Source organism: Amblyomma maculatum, chromosome 4 (genome assembly GCF_055883805.1).
Source record: "Amblyomma maculatum isolate TAMU_Amacu chromosome 4, ASM5588380v1, whole genome shotgun sequence".
NCBI lineage: Eukaryota > Metazoa > Arthropoda > Arachnida > Ixodida > Ixodidae > Amblyomma > Amblyomma maculatum.
The window spans coordinates 104,230,084-104,248,172 of record NC_139347.1 but is presented as its reverse complement, the minus strand read 5'-3'; the positions used below and the strand labels follow the sequence as shown (position 1 = coordinate 104,248,172).

The 18,089-nt window shown below is 44.9% G+C and overlaps 1 protein-coding gene across 1 annotated transcript in view; it reads right to left on the bottom strand.

Moving 5' to 3' along the window:
- Positions 1-18,089, bottom strand: part of Lrp4 (LDL receptor related protein 4) — a 193,005-nt gene that overhangs the window by 89,983 nt on the left and 84,933 nt on the right. Inside the window, exons 5-8 of the mRNA XM_084602336.1 lie at positions 13,151-13,273; positions 12,554-12,790; positions 3,082-3,213; positions 552-704 (exon numbers count right to left, since the gene is read on the bottom strand). Of these exons, the coding sequence (XP_084458462.1) occupies positions 552-704; positions 3,082-3,213; positions 12,554-12,790; positions 13,151-13,273 (645 nt within the window). The remainder of the gene's footprint in view (positions 1-551; positions 705-3,081; positions 3,214-12,553; positions 12,791-13,150; positions 13,274-18,089) is intronic.

Sequence of the window (18,089 nt, the reverse complement as noted above, 5' to 3'; positions counted from 1 at the left end):
TACCGGTGAGCAGGCAGAAAGGACATGGAACGTACACGCCAAAAGGAAAAGCAAAAGATAAGTCAGAAAAAAAAAAGAAATGAATAAACTACACGAAAAAAGAAACAAACATAATAATACGACTTTGAGTGAAGCTTAGTCGGTTATTTTTATTTCCTTATATCACATAACCTGCGCAGCGGAAAGCTAGTCAGACATATATAACATGCTTCAATACCCAAATAAAAGTAAAAATAAAGCAACCTGAAATTTCATTTTGTAGTAGGTTTGCGTAAATTTTTTTTTATTCAGTAATGTTGTTTTGATGATGGGAACTTGCCGGTGAAATTAACGTTAAAGTGTCCACTTCCTTAATTCACTCTCCCCCCTCTAACCTTTTTCTCCGGTTTACTAGCCTCACTTGAACAAAATCAGCAACAAAGCGCACAAAAAAAGAACAACGCGAACATAAAAAATGAGCGAAGGTAACAAACAAGGCGGAGTAAGCAGGCATAGAAAACCCGAGCAGGGGGATGAACAATGAGGCCAGCAGCGCATTAATCCAGACTCACCGAGGCAGGAGCGGCCGTCGGGCGCCAGCTGGTATCCCTCCTTGCAGGAGCAGCGCTGCCCAGTGGCGGTGGCCATGCACTGATGCTGGCAGGGGAAGCCGTCCTCCCGGCAGGGCGTGCTCGTCTCTAGGTGCGAGAAACGAAGCAGAAAGTCTAGCGCGGGTTCTCACCCGAACACGGCACACGCAACGCGCGCGCGCGCGCTCCGCTAAACTGGCACGTAAAGCGCACATTCAGACACGTGCAGCACACGCAGCGACAGTGAAGCTACGCATCTCACACTTTAGTAAAACTATATTTTTGGGTGAGCTGTTTTCACACTTGGCACAAAAGCGGCAAAACACAACATATGGACGAAAGAACCCTCAGGTGTGTCTCATCGTAAGGCGAACGTGACTATTGCCCCGCCAAGAATGTTATGTCTCGCGTACGCCATTTGCTATTACTTAAGACTCCTTCAGCTGCCAGTAAGCCAGTAAGGGGTGACCTCTTTCGCAAGTCGGCAGCAGCTTTGAAGTTGAACAATAAATGGTGGTCGGAGTTCGGAACTCCCGGGAAAATTACTCAGAAACGCCGAGAACCGGAGTCAACTTGAATTATTGGCTTCGGGGTCGTATACTCAAATTAGATACATTGAGTACAGAATTTAATTGAGGAGACTTAATACTTAGTATTTCGGCTTGTAAAAATAAACAGAGGTTACAGGCTTATTGCAAGAACGAATGCATCTGAAATTCATGGTGGTGTTAGCGCCATGAAAAAGTTTAAGTGCGGGTCCCGGCAAGAGCTCTTTGAATGCAACCGACTGACCTTTGGTTTACTGGCAGTTGAAGGACTGATTTTAGTTCCTGCTTAGACCCACCCGCGCAATGCAGAATGGAACGAAGATTACTTGCGTAATTACAGGGGCGATTTGAGAACACTTTAGTAGTATCGTGGAAAAGCAAAGAAATATAGCAGCTAAACTGACGTTTCAAATAATTCGAAAAAAACAAACAAAAAACATACAAACGGCTGTGACTCACTTCCTGCGCGGGAGAGCTTTTGAAGTCGTATCCACACATACACCGTAGCACTTCAGTTTTCGAAAGCTCTAATTAGTTTCGCGTCGTGTGTTTTCTCCTAAGAACATTAAATACGTAATACATAGAATTCAAATTTGACTGCAGACGGAGAGTTCAATATCCTCGTGTTCCTATCGTCCATATAGAAGGTGAACCTGTTGTAGCAACGGTTGACTAAATGATACAATGAAAAATTTGTAATAGAAGGAAATTTGTGGCACCTTTCAAGAATGTCTTAATATTTAACTACTTTAGTTGCGTAATTACTCAGGTAAGAAAAATTAGCTGCAGCGGAAATAACTACTGGACTAAACTTGTTTTTAACCTGACCTTTGCGAAACATTTCTTTTTTTTCTCCGGCACAACGAAAAACTAAGAGGATATCTCAGAGACAGCTGCTGCGCAGTATATTGCAGATTAAACAATTCGTTAGCAGCCTTTAACACTGACTAATTAGTGCTACTATGCTTCCGATATTTATTGTCGGGCATCTCTACGGGTGGTGCGGCATTTCAAAACCAACAAGTAGCCGACATGTTGTAAGTGGTGAAGGGTGCAGAGGGGGGGGGGGGGGGGGGGGATAACTTTACTTGTATCAGTTACTAGCTGCTGCGTCTCCCGAAAACGTCTCGAAGTCTGTTCGCTTTATACAATTCGCTGCTTGAGCTGGTCGTACAGCGATGCAGAGCTCTGCGATTAGTACATTAGGTTAAGCTCTAACACTAGTGAGTTTGAGCTGCTAAAACAAGCTGATTTTTGGCGCCCAGAGAACTATACCATTCCTGGTTTATACAGTATCTCCAGCTGAGTACGCTGAAAACGTTCTTTAATAGGGATGCTTTGAATTGATCAAGAGAATAAAGAGGAGCCCGCAGTGGTGAATCAGTAGTTAGGGAACTCGACTGCTTATCTCAAGGCAGTGGGTTCGATCCCGGCCGCAGCTGCCGCTTTTGGATGACGGTGAAATGCAAGGAGCCCGTTTACTGTTTGATGTCAGTAAACGTTAGATATCGTTAAAGATGGTAGAAAGTTTTGAAGTATTTCCCTACAGAGTCCATCATAGCCTGAGTCGCTTTGGACCGTTACACCCTAAAAACTAAACTAAAGAAAGAGCGGGAGGGGGAGTGCATTTCTGTATATGCTATCACTGGCGAATTACAAATGGACGGCGATACGACGAGTTTTCCGAAATCACGAGGGTAATATGTCTTAGGAGTCAAGGGATGGCTTAGACGCTGTCCAGTTATAACTCTGGATCTGAATCCAAATCGCCCATTGGAACAACTCCAGTTTCGTAGTGAAAGGAAACGTAGTTCGCCTCACTGTTTTGAATTCGCCGTAAGAGACGGAGCGAAGCAAGGTACTTAAGTGGAGGCAGCAAATGCGGCAAGGAAAGCTCTGTTGTATGAGAAAGAAAATAGAAAGAAAGAAATTGCGGAGGCTGCGAGTAAGTAGCAGCAGCTCACTGCAAGTCGTGTTCTGGGCTTCGTCCGAGCGGTCGGGGCAGTCGGGTGTTCCGTTGCAGACGAGCCTCTCCACAATGCAGGTGCCGTCCAGACAGCGGAAGTGGCCCGGATCACAGGCAACTTCTCGCCCAGCTGCAGAGAGAAGAACCAGGAAGACGGGCAAAAACGTAAGAGGAACCGTAGCCGCAGGGTGCTTGATTACCGAGCTCCGGACGGGATTCGCTCGGTACACGACCCGCTTTGCGATCTCACGAGTAAGTGCAAACCACACTCCAAAGGGAAACGACTAACGCAGGCAGCACAATGGTTCCAGGTGTTCGCCTTTCTTCGGCTTCGAAAAGCTGCGGTGAAAGGTACGATAATAACGATCTCCGGCGGACAGCAAGGGGAAAGTGCGTTTAATGCTGGTCAGAGTTATCGTGGTTCGACGTAGTAATGGTAATGAACCTTCTATCATGGTATTCCTTTTGGCATTTCCGTTTATCTCTTCTCTTTCTGAACATGCGCGTAAATGAAAAGAGCCTGCTCTTTCTGAGATTGAGCTATCCTTTTTATGACAGGCATGAGTCCATGTAGCGAGATCGTTCCCAATTGCAGCGGAATGAACTGTCTTTTATCATTCTCTTAAATGGCTATGGTGTCAAGCTTCCCTATTCTTATTCTGGTTCGCAAAGCGAGAAGCTCGTTCACGGTACCTAGTTTCGCAGTGATGTTACAAAATTCAGCGGAGACACTTAGGACAGGCTACGTGTACGAAAGTTAAAGCTGGCGCGAACGAAGTGCCACCGCGATTACCGCTTCCCAATCTTCCTTCCGCGGCGCGCGTTACCATGTGAGCGGCAGTGCGATGCTATTTGCACTCTCTCTGTTTCTCTGATAGTGCCGTCTCCACTCACACTCCTCATCTAACAGCGCCCCCTGCGATACAAGTTGTAGGTTGAGGTGATTAAGGCATACAACTGGAGGTACATATGTCGTCAGCTTGGATCCCTATCCCAAAGTAGCCTTACTAGAAGGTATACATACTAGATGCGAAGGTAAACGGTTTGACCCCACCCGCAACGGTGCAGAAAAAAACGTTTTCACAATTATGATACACAAAAGGGGAAATTTGGCGCAACATGGTGGGCTGTTAGTAATGTCGTACACTGACGCCATTTTTTTTTGCATGCCCGGCGTATGTTGGTTGGCAACAACAACAACAACAACAACTTAAAAACACTCCATTCTAAGGTTATTTTGTTTAATAAATTTCCCTTTACAACGATGTGCAGTTGGCGTGGAAGTGATTTGAACTAGGTTCTTGCCTTCGAAGTCGCGAGCCTGCAGCCCGCCTATGTATATTTGTGAGCCCAAAGGAGCCAACAACAACTGTAACAACAGTCTTGTAAGTTTCTTTGCTTAATAAATTTCTCATTACAACGATGTGCAGTTGCCGTGAAAGTGATTTGAACTAGGTGAAACTAGGAAGCAGCATGAAAGTTGACTTCACTAACTATGATACTTAGGGAGGGCCGGATTAACAAAAAATTAGCTATGCTTTGGCTTTTAGTTAAACCTAGATTTACGCGAAAGCAATCTGCATGGCTACGCTTAGATTCGGCTTGAAAGTAAAGGCATGGCTTTTGCGCAAAGCAGTTTATTCTATGGTTTCAGCTTTACTTATACCATAGGGGAATCACTTCACGTACGAGCACCCCTTGCCTCTCGTCGTTGACCATTCTCATTTCGGTATAGAAGACTTTTAGTGGTATGACATCATCTCCACGACGAACTGCGGGGCACACCAACGTCACAACGTTCGAACGAACCTTCCGTCCTAGCAACTCGCTGTAGTCGTTCGCCTCTACCAACTACCGAGTTACCTGTCTTCTTCTTCTACCATTTTGTAGCCAAACTGCACCGCAGTGTAGTTTTGGCTACAAAATGGGGGCTTTGGGTTGAAGTGCATTTGGTATACGTTCGGTGACCCCGTCACGTAATGTTATCCATGCTAGTGCGTCTCTCAATACTAATATGGAGTTACCTAGATGGCCAGCTGTTTGCTCTTGGAGAGCAAAGCTTCCTCCGGAGGTGGTCGGCGCGACATGCCCACCTCAGAAAGGGCAATATGGCATTACTAAGAACGTCATTTTGATATGCGCAATTGCCGTCTATATGATTTCAACTAGGTTCTGATCTTTAAAGCCTTAAGTCTGCTGCTAGCCTACATATATGGGTGAGTCCAAAGCAGCACTGACAACCTCGCAATAAATATGCTTGTTCAGAGCTCCTGGGGGAGTCTGTTGGACCTGCGATATTAACATAGAACGCGTGGCCAAGTACCCATTGAATCATATTTGTTGCCACTGCCTTTTATGTTCCTGTATTGTGCAGTGTTTTACTGTCACAGTGTTGTCCCAGTATGTTTATCAGTAAATTTTCTTCAACGCCAAATGTATTCTAGCGTAATGGAGCCTTAATTAATGCCGTCTAACCTCTTATCGTTCGCAGGACTGTGGCTTTGCTGATGAACGAGTACCGGCCAGTTACTATTTATTCTTAACGCCGCAAGGTCGCAAGGGGATTTGTCTTTTCTTAAGACTTCACATGAACGCTCCGCGGGTCCGTGCCTCTGATATCTTTCGTTTGCTTTGTTCCTTCGTTTGAGAGGGCCATTCAAAAGGAGAGCTTCCGCGTTTCTTGGCCCTTAAGAGAGATTGTGGCTCCAAACTTTAATGTTGATGTCGGTTGGCCTGTGCATAGGAAGAAACGGCAGCGATCTTTGTTCCCGGCTCTATACGGTGTCGAGGCGCGCTCCGTTCGGAAGTCATTTGAGGTCGGCAGTCAGCCTGCGGGCAAGTTGGATGAAAAAGTGGGATCTCAATTCCAGGCCCACCGTCTCAGGAATTATCCTGGGAGCATGTCCGTATCCGCCGTTGAGATCGAATGTTGGTGTGGTAGTTTAGCGAGGAAGGGCGGGTATTTGAAGAAAATAAATTACGGTAGGTTATTTGGTGGTCTGCGTTTACCTCAAGGGCAATGCCAATTGAAGAGGCTTTTAAGCAGTACGCTGGTGAATAAATAAGGAGGCTGGCAGCGATTCAGCCTCATACGGACTGTGAATGGCTTCGGAGCGACGATTTAATGCCGACAGCTCACTTGATGCGAGGTCTGATTCGTACTATCTGCGATGTTTATGTCCGAACCTCATAAAGATGTGGTATTCCACTTGGTTGGTCGCACAGGCGTGACCAAACTGTAGCCATGAATTGTGAATAAATTTATAAAGTCTACAAAAAAAGCCTCATCTGCTTCTTAATTAATCACCGGGTAATCGAAATCATAGCTGCCAAAGTGCTATGTTGTGTTGTATTAGCGCTGCATTGGTGCGAAAGAGTCACTTTGCTCTGTTGGACGGACGATGCTAGTGCTGCTCTGAACGTCTCCGCGATTATGCGCAGCTGCTCGTAGTTGCGCGAGTAGTATACGGTGCATGCTTCTGGTTGTGCTTGTTGCCGATGGTCAAAAAGAGGCCCTATATACTTCGGAATATTAACGCGAAAGCAATACTACTCTAGGTTTCGAGCCTTCAGCGTAGCGTGGCGGCAGCCACGTCGTACCCACGCGACGCTGTGACGTCACAACCCACGTGACACAAAAGCGAGAGATGGGCTCCCAACTCAAGCGGTTGGCGTGGCGCGGTCGGAGCCGCGGCTCGTTGGCAGGAGCTGCCAACTTGGGTCTCTCGTTTCACATGGGACGGTTATGTCAGAATTAGCCTGCTAGGACCTTGGCATTTATGTTACCTCTAGGCACGTTCATACGGCATGGCTGCGGCTCAAAGTCAAACGTGGCCCTACCCGGGAATACGCGATGGGCTGAAACCTGGCGCAGTATTGCTAACGCAATAAAAAAAAAAAAACGTTGCCCAGCCCGCACCGCCAAACGCACAACAGGCTTAAATCATTATAAAATAAGGGATGGGCAAAAAGAAAATTTTGCATTGCAGAAAAGAAAAAAAACACAAAAATTGAAAAACGGGAAAGAGGGAGGGGTAGTACATCAAGGCTATGGTGGTGTTTGAAGACAGCGATAAAATTTATTTTCATTTTCCTTGCACATCTTTACTCTCTCACTTTGTTCTCGTCTAGGTTGCCTTCCCATGTGTTTATTTCACAACTGGATGATAATTTGCCTGTTGTATGTTCTGGAAAGGTGGACTGTGATAGATTCAGTACAACTACTATCAGTTCAGTTCAGTTCAGTCGTTCAGTCGTGTCCGACTCTTCGTGACCCTATGGAAAATGTCACGCCACGTTTTCCAGTCTCTCATTATCTTCCTAACATTACATAACTTCATCTGCAGCGCCTCGAGGAAGCCATATAACCATCGTGTTCGCTGCCTACCCCTTCTCCGGCGGCCCTCAACCTTTCCCAACATCAAATCTTTCTCCAGCGACTCCTCTCTTCTCATCAGATGACCAAAGATGACCAGAACTACTATACTTGTGTGCAAATTGTATATTACTGAATGGAAGGAGAAGCGATGGTTCAGTTATACACTCAGCATTTAATTATTCTCCTATGGTGTCTTGTTGCTTCCTTCTAATTCCTTTCTCTCACATCCTCCTCTCTTTCTCATTATGACTAATGGCAAAAATTTTGAACAAAAACTAAGCTCAGATGACGTATCGCTCTACCCCGACTGCAGCTGGCACGACGCGACACACTGCCATTAACTGCAGCTGAGCGCGATGCTCCTTCCTCCCATCGGCTGCAGTCGATGCGACCCACTTTCCTCCCTTTGACTGCAGCTGGCGCGAAGCTGTTGTCCCCATCATACTCCTCCACTCTGCCTCATCTGTTGCACCGCGGCTTCACTTGAGTAAAACGGCTTTTTCGTTTGTGACATGTTGTAGCTATTATAGGTTCCACGTAGACGGCAGAAGATCTACAAGCGGCTGGCCGACAACTTCTGCTTCTTAAACCCAGACTTGAACGTGGCGCACGAGCCATGCTTCAAAGCTTCACCCGTACACAAAGAGGTTTTCGCGAGTGACACATCTAGTGCCCGTTCACTAAAATGCTGTATAGCAAAACGAACTGCAGCCTCCCTGTGGAGGCAGCCTCAGCAGATGCATTGTATGGCATGAAAAACTTGAATTTAAGGTTGTAAAATAAATGTGCATTGGAGGCCAAATGTAAAACAAGGCATGCATGTAAGCAGAATGCAGATGATAGGAGAAAAAGAAAATGCGCATGGTTTTGCATATATAAGGAATCGTCTGGCATATTTGACTAGAGCTGTCCTCTTTCGGTTACAGCTTATGGTCACTTTTGTTACGGAAAATTGCGACAGAAGGGGTCATACAAAGCAAAACACTTTTTTTTGTTTTCGCGCCTAGTTGGATTAGGAGAAAGGCAATAAAAATTTTTATGCCGATTTATTTTAATTTTAATATAGTTCAAAGGTCCTTGGGTGAGGCTTTTACATGAGAGATTATTTGTTTTTATTTATCGTTATAAGCACGGAAGATATTCAGACTGGTGTGTATAGCTCAAGCAGTAGGCTTTCGTATTGATGGCTGCGACCACGTTAGGACAATGGCGTTTACGGTAGAATACAGGTTCCAAGTCAGAGTCCTAGCTTTTCATCAGCTCAGCAAAAGCCACGGGTACGGTAGCATTTTCAGGCACTGTCTACATTTCGATGACTCATGTGTAAAATAAATCTTAGTATTTCTGTTCCTGTAGCAGCCGTGGAACCGGTGCTCGTGGAGGAGTACTAATAAAACACGTTATTGTATCCTTCAGCTGAGCTCAAACAATAGTATATTGAGAAATGTGAATTATTCTCTCTCAAATATTTCGATCCCGATGTAGCGACGCGCTCTCATGTAGAAAAAAGAAAACAATAACAGAAGGTTTTTCCGCAAGAGCTATCGGTTTCATCCCAGTAAGAATCCGTTGTTCGCTCGACACTTAACGTACGAAAACTTAAGCACGCTTTTCAGTGGCCTCCTAAATTCCCGACAGCCTAGAGGCTCGTAAGACCATTCTGGCGCGAAGTTGCCGATCCCTATGGCCGAAGGCGTGTGAAGGAGGTTGGGCCAATAGAAAAAAAAAAAGGCAAAGCGAGAAACGCAATAACCATAAAAAAAGCGACGATATTTCATCTCACGAAAGCATTGAGACGGCTACAAATCTGAACTCGCGACACGCATAAAAGTGCGCGAGTAGCTTCAAGAAACCAGCTGCAGAGAGGAAGGAGGCTTTATTGTGATTATTGTACTGACTCGCAAATAATCGTCTAGCCGATAATATTTCATTACAAATTCGCAGAACCTGAAGTGAATGCAGTGTGACGTTTTCACTATGTAAAAAAAAAAAAACTCTTCTCCCGCGTTGTTCTCAATTCTGTATTCAAGAAAAAAAAAGAAAAGAATGGTTCAGTATGCCAGCACATACGGTAGTTGATATTTTAAACTCCGTGACTGCGGGAGACTGAAGCCGCTACAAAAGCACGCCTTGTTTGCATTAGCCCATTCCAAAGAAAGGCCTCCGTACCATTTCACACTCAGCTTCTAATGAACACTTAGAAGCTATTGCTCTGAGGCAAAGAGGCCGGAGGTTTGAAACACGCAATTAGCCTAAAGCGTCTCGAAAGGGCCTGCGTTTCTGCACAAAAGGTGAGACGGAGTGCTTTCAAACATTCCCTTCTTGCCCTCCTAAATGCATTCGCTGCATATTTAAGTACTGAGGGTAGACGAAATTGGGAAAGGTAGCCATTGTTTTCCAACCTTTGCGGACTAAGCGTATGCAGGCAGATTTAAAGAAATTAAGGGGTCGTAGCGGCGGAGTCACTCGTAACTGGGCATGCGGTGTTGTACTGACACCTTTCTATAGCGCCATGCAGAGCCAGCGAACAAAGGCAGCTTATTTAACTACAAAAAAATGGGCCGAATAGTGCAGCGCTCGCTTTAATGACTGGCTTGTTTGGAAAGAAGCCCCAAATTTTAGTAATTGGATTTCAAGTGATGGCTGAGCTGATGATCATGTGTAGGTGCACCTACGGATAATAAAAGCAAAGTTAATGTATTCAGTGCTTGAGAATGAAGCTTTATATTTGCGCTGAGCACATCTAAGTTCTAGTGTTCAACAGCTCATAAAATGTAGGTTTAAAGCATAAAATTCAATGGAATATGTACACCCCACGATTAGGCTTATAGCATAAACGAATTAAGAGGACACGTAAGCTTCGCTTTTAAGTGTGGAAGCACTGTTAATGGCTCTCGGCTGCGGCGGCTGTTGTGAATCCCTTAATTATCAATAATAATAATAATAATAATAATAATAATAATAATAATAATAATAATAATAATAATAATAATAATAATAATAATAATAATAATAATAATAATAATAATAATAATAATAATAATAATAATAATCAATTTACTAATCACTAATATTTACTTGTAATAATTCACACCTACTAACTGACTTACAGTCGCAAGCTTCCACATTATGAGAAATACCATCCGACATAGATGTTAAGCCCCGCCTTAATCATGCTGCACAAAGTTGCCTATATGGGTTAAGGGTAGCGTGTTTGACTCGGGACCCGAACCTTGCGGGCCCGAGTCACATCTTACCCTTGCATATAAATGGAGCTACCATGTCACGTGGTTTCGTGACGCCACACAACCAGGCGACCAATCAGAACCGGGTGATGCCTCCTGCCATTTATACAGAGGCACGCTCATGATTTTTCTCTCATGATGTAGCGCGGCGCCGGATTTATTTTGAAGGCGGCTTCAGCACTGTCACGTTATAATTCATTGCACACAGAGTGGTATATTCAATTACTGCTCATTTGTGAGGTAGGGAACACATTATTTTATTTGTAGTTTATTTATTGGCTGCTAGAGACAGCAGTGGGCCTGAGGTCAAAATTTTGTAGCGTGATAAGCACTGCAACACCCAGAACTAACCACATTAGTGGCCATGCTAAAAAAGAACGAAGACGTAAAATTAACGAAATAATTAACAGAGAAGATAACGAATGCTATAAGTACAGAAAAAGGATAATAAATAGAAAGTAACCGCGTGTACCAGAAAACAGCTACACAGAATTCAATGTGACCCATTAACATACTATCTCAGTAATCAGTCTGCACTGACAACACACTAGGGGATGGTCATCGGACAGATACCCTATCTCTAAACACAAATTACCCTACAAGGGAGTTAAAATGAAGTAGCAAGTCCCCTAGTGCATTCCCTTATAAGGGCTTCACATTCTCTCCGAGCCCCGGGATGGATTTTCGTTACTAAACACACGCAGTGCTATATGGTTTACATCATAGGTGTATTCCCCTCCGCAAATTATATTTATCTGATGCAATTATATCAAAGGCAGGAGAGGTTTAGTGACAGGACAAGACTTTATGAGGTTAGCAGTTCAAAAAAGATAGAAACCTCGTTTAAAATCTCGTTAAGTGATAGAGATTATCATGTTTTGTAGTAAAAGTCAGCTTCTGTTGCCGACCATCGATATTCTGTACTTATAGCAATGAAAATCTATCCCCGAGTTTGGCGGCAATTTCATGGCCTAATTAAGTGCGCTTGATGACATTTTACCCCTTTTTACTCCCTTTTGAGCTTATTCGTTTTTAAAGTGCAGTCGGCGTGGCGCCGTCCTTGGAAGCTTCTGTACGAACCTGCTAAATTTGCGGCGTCGTTGGTAAAGTCTCTTATAATCCTTGCCGCGACGACCACATTCAGATGGAGACGGAATGCAACAAACTCCCCTGTGTTATGCGACGTCAATGTAAGTAAAAAAATCTCCGGGTGGATGAAATTAATCTGGTGCCCTCCATCATGGCACCCCCATAAACCCCGCATCAGCTAACCTAAAAGGCGAGTGGATGACGAACAGACATCGCAGAACGTTTGATCTCCTATAGATCGCAGAGCACTCAACAGAGAGCGTTCGCTTGGCGCTGCAGACCCCGGCTTACTCGGAGTATTGAGTAGGGACATTCTTTGCAACTTCCTCGCATTAAAGAATAAGCTGCAGCCGGCACGAACAAATCTGGGGCATATGCCCGTAAGCACTGCGCACGTAAGAACAGTTTATTTTTGACGTGTCCACCTGGTGAAGAGAAACGCTATAGGCACTCGTAGCCTGCGTCAGCATTAGGGCGTTCGAGCCGCTGAAAGAACACCGACAATATAAAATTTCCGTGGTGTGGGCGATACTAACGGCAAGAATCCGGATAATTCTTCATTTTTCTTTCAGGCACTTTACCAGGATAGTTTATAGGCTCGAAATAAGTATGTTCGCACTGATTTTGACTGCACGATGATAAAAGCGCCAGTAAATCACGGACTACGCTCACGCTAGAGCAGTGCTACCAGATTTAGAGAAAATGAAGAAAGGAATTTTCAGGAGGCGGCACGTGGAAGGACAGAGGCCAACACGCACCACAACCGTCTTCGTCGCTGTTGTCGGAGCAATCGAAGTCGCCGTCGCAGCGCCACTCGAGCTGGATGCACTTTCCCGACAGGCACTGGAACTCGTGTGCCGCGCACTGGCGCGGAGGGCAGTCCCGCTCGTCGGAGTGGTCGTCGCAGTCGGCGTCTCCGTCACACTTCCAGTCCAGGTTTATGCAGAACCCGTCCTCGCACCGGAACTCGCCCTCTTGGCACGCACTCTTGCCCTCTGCCGTCAAAATGAATGAATAAATAAATAAATAAATCGATCATCACAAGAGGTGATCGCCGCCGTTGCTAGAGTGCTCTGAAGGGGGAGTAAACAGGGACTGATTCGTTTTCGCGGCATTGCATTTCGCAGTAGAATGCCAGCCGATCTAATGACTATAAGGGTAATTTATTTGCACAGTTTGATTATGATGCGATTAATTTGACAACAGGCAAAGCGTAAAGGCGAATTGAAATACTACAAATACACTGCTTAAAACTTTGAAGTCATATAATAATATCGTTTGCGTTACGAAGTGGTTTTAGGGGCAACAATTCTGCTTCGCGTTATTCGCGGTGCTCTGTAGTCTATTATACACACCGCAGCCTTCTTCGTCGGACCAGTCCCCGCAGTCGTTGTCTCCGTTGCAGCGGTAGGTGACGGCCACGCATCGGCCACTGCGGCACTGGAAGTCTTCTGCCAGGCACAGGTTGGATGTGAACGCTACGACGAGAACAACACAAATAAACGGAAGGGAAAAAACAAGGGTGTTAGTGGCCAATGAAATTTAGTTTTCACTCAATCAGAATGAATTACGCTGTTGTTTTTCGTGCTGGCAATCACAAAAAGAAAAGTTCGAGGAGACTTTGACGACTAAAGTGATGAAAGGCGAAAGCCTGAGTACTGCATTCTTCTACGCGACTGTTGCGCATGTAGCGATGAATGTTGCTACGAGTAAAGCTAGAGACTACTCTTTAACATTCTGCTTGTGCATTTATCCAGTGAATTCCGCTTGGCAGCGACGAGATCGCGCTCCTTGTATCTTCGCAGTTCTACGTTTACTGTTGTGTGGTTGATTTTACCGGGTGCGCAGCATTAAATATTAATTAATTTATAATTACGCAAGGGTCACTGATTGCAGTTATTAATTAGTTAATTATGAGTAATTATAGAGTATTTAGTGATTAATAATGAGTAAGTATAGCCTAATTAGTCGCTATTGAATAATTCATAATTATGTAGTGATTAGTAATCAGTAATTTGTCAATTAGTCATTATTAGTAATTAATTATTGATTACCATATTTCCATATAAGGTACGCATTCGCGCTTACTGTGATGGTGCTGTGTCCATGACCTCCATGACGTCATCCCGTCTCGACCAATCAGAGCTCCCGCAAAAGCGTGACACTGCTAACAACGATGAGGCGATAAAGGTTTTCGCCTTAAAGAAAGGTGAAGTGTTATGCGGCATGTTCCAACATGTAGGTTGTGCATCAACCGGTGTACTTATTAGTCATGGAATGAAGCAAACAAAAAAAATGGATTCGTGGTTGGCTTTTGATCAATATGTTTTCTAACGGTATGTCAGACAACGTCCCTTTTAGACGTATCTGTGTGAGGTTTGAAAAGTTACTCTCCCACTGGCTGATTGGTATTTGATTACATGGCTCTACCAGACACGGTACGTCATGTAACTTTCATGATCGAGAGAGACCCTATAGACAACATTCTATATTCTTGTCTAGAGAGAGTACAACAGATACTTCATACAAGTACAATAACACGCCAGTGAAAGGCTACGAACCGACATCAAGAGAGACTGACAAGGCCGTCGAACGATCATGCCAAGGCGTAACAGCGATATACATGGTTTGCCACCTACGGTGACCAAGAATAAAAAAAAAAGGAAACATCAGCGTTCTCCCCAACTGAAATCAAGTGAAAGTTGTTGGGACTCATGTAGAGTACTCACTGATATTTTATGTGCTAGAACATTAATCCGTCGGCCCAGAACCAAATGAAACCGTCGAACATCTAGGAGCTATACGCAAACACCGCGGCGGCTGATTTCACTCGTTATAAAAAAGTGCAAGTAGAGTTAAATAGCGGTAATTTTTTTTCAATCTACGTACTTGAATAATATTTGGACATTAACTAATTAACTTCATAATTGTTGCTTTAAACGCTCAGATTTAAATAAATACATTTGTCGAGCGCAATAGAAACAGTCGAACGCTGGAGGTTTTGACGAGACGTCCTTAATGTATTCCTCCATATTTGGAAAAAATGAAAGGCTGCAAATTTTAAAAGATGCCGCTCAACAGCGGGCTCCGCGTGCCATTATTACAGAGCTTACATATGCGAGTGAGTAAAGTGCGGCCAAATATTTGTGTTCTGTGATTCCCACAAAAGAACTTTGCGTTGCTGCTGGTTTGGAGATCGGTGGCGTAAAGGGCCACTGTCCAGGGTATGACGTCTTAAGCAAAGGAGTTCAGTGCTTCTATCGTGTACCGGAGATAGTCTGTGCAAAATACTACAGTGACACGCGCGCCGCAAAGCAACGAAAATACAAATCAGAGCTCTGTCATGCTCTCCTTCGGGAAGCCAGCTTCCCCATTCCCTTCGCTGGCCCGTCGAGCCGCAGCAATGATGTATTTGTCGGAAACGACGTCCATTGGTCCGTCTAGCTGACTGACGGGAGAAGGATGGGCGTACATCACTAATTGTGTCCACCGCTCGCTGCTGCACGCTTTTCCCTCGCCCGTTTCGTTTTCGCGCACGCGGAGAGTACCACCATCACCACCCTCCTGCTCAGAGTCCGTTCTGTGTGCTATGCCGTTTCTACAGCCTTCTCTTCTTTCGCGCAACCTACCGCACACGCACTGCTTGCCGCTCGTCTACAGTTCACGTTCATGACGTACGCGAGTGACGTTCTCCAAAAGACGCCCCACATCCCGCCAAACGCGGAGGAGGAAGGGGAATATGGCTTACGGAGGTTAGACGACCGGGCAGGAGAGTAAAAAACATCTGATAGGGAACGGAAGGAGAGGGAAGCGCAAAATCGGTTGATTGCGGTGGCTGTAACTCCCTTATTAATTACTATTTTCAAAAACGTTTTGCGGCCTTGCGTTGTGGAGACGAAGCCTCACAGCCACTGCGGAAAAAAAAAAAAAAAAATGTCGACCGGAGGGTGGACAGTGGGCCTTTAACCAACACACCAGAGAAGCGCTCTGTTAGGCGTTCTTGACTATTATCTCGTGACCAGCAGAAAATCGAAGCTGTCGGGAGCGGTGTACGACGGGCGAATTCGGCAGCGTTTTATCAAATGGAGCATGAGAGCGCTGTAATAGCAGCGCATTCGGGCTCACGGAGTCCGCTGTCGCGTGTATTTTTTAAACTTCGCAGGCTTCTAATTTTTGCGGATAAAGTGGGCTACACTAAGGCAGCAACGTTGAAAACACCTTGGCTAGACTATTTTCGTGGCGTTCGGTAACTTTCCTACTCTCATCAAAGCAATTAGATCAGTATTTTAAAAAAGGTAATTAGTTGATGTCGACTAATTATTCAAGTAGGCAGAGCAATAAAAAATACCAGAGGGAATTTTACACAAGTACTGACAACACCTTTTGATTAACCTGGAGAAGAGCGCTATGATTTTTCTTTTAAACCTTCGTCCATCTTAGCTAGGAGTTACTCCTCCGCATACGCGTGTCTCTGATGTCTCCGTGCCCTCTCCCTTCTACGGTGACGTTCCTTCACATCTTCCCTCCGTGACCACAACTGGTTGCGCTTTCCCTAAACTTCCTATATCCTCAATATACCACGGTAATTATAATCTTTTCTTTCCGGTAATCAACCTCTGCAGGTGGCTGCCGTGGTAACGGCCAATAAGTTTCTCATACCTCTCATCTTGCTGCACTCTTCTCCCCCGACGGCAACTACTTCTAGCGTGGCTCTCACGGCAACCCCCATTAGGCTGCACAGTGTGCGGCTTTGCCTTTCTGGAGGATTTTCACTCAAGTGGATGTTCGTCTTTTTAGCTGACCTGGCAGCCTGCGCACTGGATTTCATCGGTGCTGGAAATCCCGTGAGGCTTGGCGCTCTTAGTGCCCCGCCTTTCGAGCTAACTCCGATTTCAGAGCAGTTGGTACTCGATATTTTCCCTGACTCAAATGCGCATCCTAACGTCTCAGCTATTCATTCAAAATCGGTTGTCTCCGTTTACATACCCCAGTACGAATATTAGCGCTGCTCCCACACCTTTTTTTCATTTGTGTAAAGGTAGGCCTAATGTATACTGAGTCGGTGCTCATTTGAGATGCGGCGCCTGTTGCTATATTCGCATGGCTAAATGCAGTCAAACTGTCTAGCAGCGCAAATTAAATGCGGATGGGACAACGACCTACAAAGAATGCAAAGAGTGCTGACTTGCGCGTGTTTGTTCCGAACAAATTACAGTGCGCCAACAGGCCTAACAAGCTACTGTTCACCTAAAGTAATGTTCGATGTATGCTAGTCGTTCTACTTGCTAGGCTCAGATGAAGCACCTACTTGTAGCTTACGCGATGTTACAAAACGAAGTAGGCCTTTCCTTTTAGACTTGCACGAATGACGCAGGTCGGCGTTTCACGGCACGCTGCGCGCATTGAACATTGTTTCCATTCGCACCAGGCTGGATACAAGCGGTGGAAGCGACACGCCGTATAAGCCATGGCAGAGATGCTCGTTCAGCGGTGATTTCACTTCGCATTTCGTAAAAAAGTTTCTCAGTCTATCCTGTTAAGTGCTGGTATACGTATACCACGGGGAATCAGCACGTGTGCAGTACTTTGCACAACACGCATAACACTGGGCCGAACAGCAGTTTAATAGAGGCAGTGACTCGTATACGTAAGAAATGTTGTAGGTCCATTACTGTTTACCACAAAATAAAATGTTCATCATTAAAACTTATGACCTCCACCCAGCAGCCATGAAAAAAAGGCATGTAGAATCTATATGAGATTAACGCTGTTACAAGCTATTTTGTGCAGTGTGCCTAAGTCCATTTCATGAACGTTGAGGCTTTCCTTGAGGCTAGTGGTGTTCTCCTGACTAAGTTGAGTGCGCGCAGCAGCTCTACTCGTGTGTGGGGATGGTTGAGAGAGCACCGTTCGGCTCACTCTATAACCTGGTATCTGCGGAGGATTAATCTCCATGCACACGAAAAGTGCAGGCTAATTGGAGATGTATGAGAGAGGCTTTGCCCTTCAGCATATATATATATATATATATATCAGATATATCAGATAGATGATGATGATAATAAGGAACATTGCAGGCTCGGCTGCTTCCCAAAACAACATCGCGATTTACCCCTAAATGGATAGTTCACTCTTTAAGCTTTCCTTTGCCTCCCTCGTGTATAACACCTCTTTATCTCGCAAGCCAAGTTAGTCTGGCCATCAAAGATGGGCAAGAATGTGCCTCAGAGTGATTCGATATGCCTTTTTCTAAATAATAAAATATAAATTATATGGCGATCAACGCATTGCTTG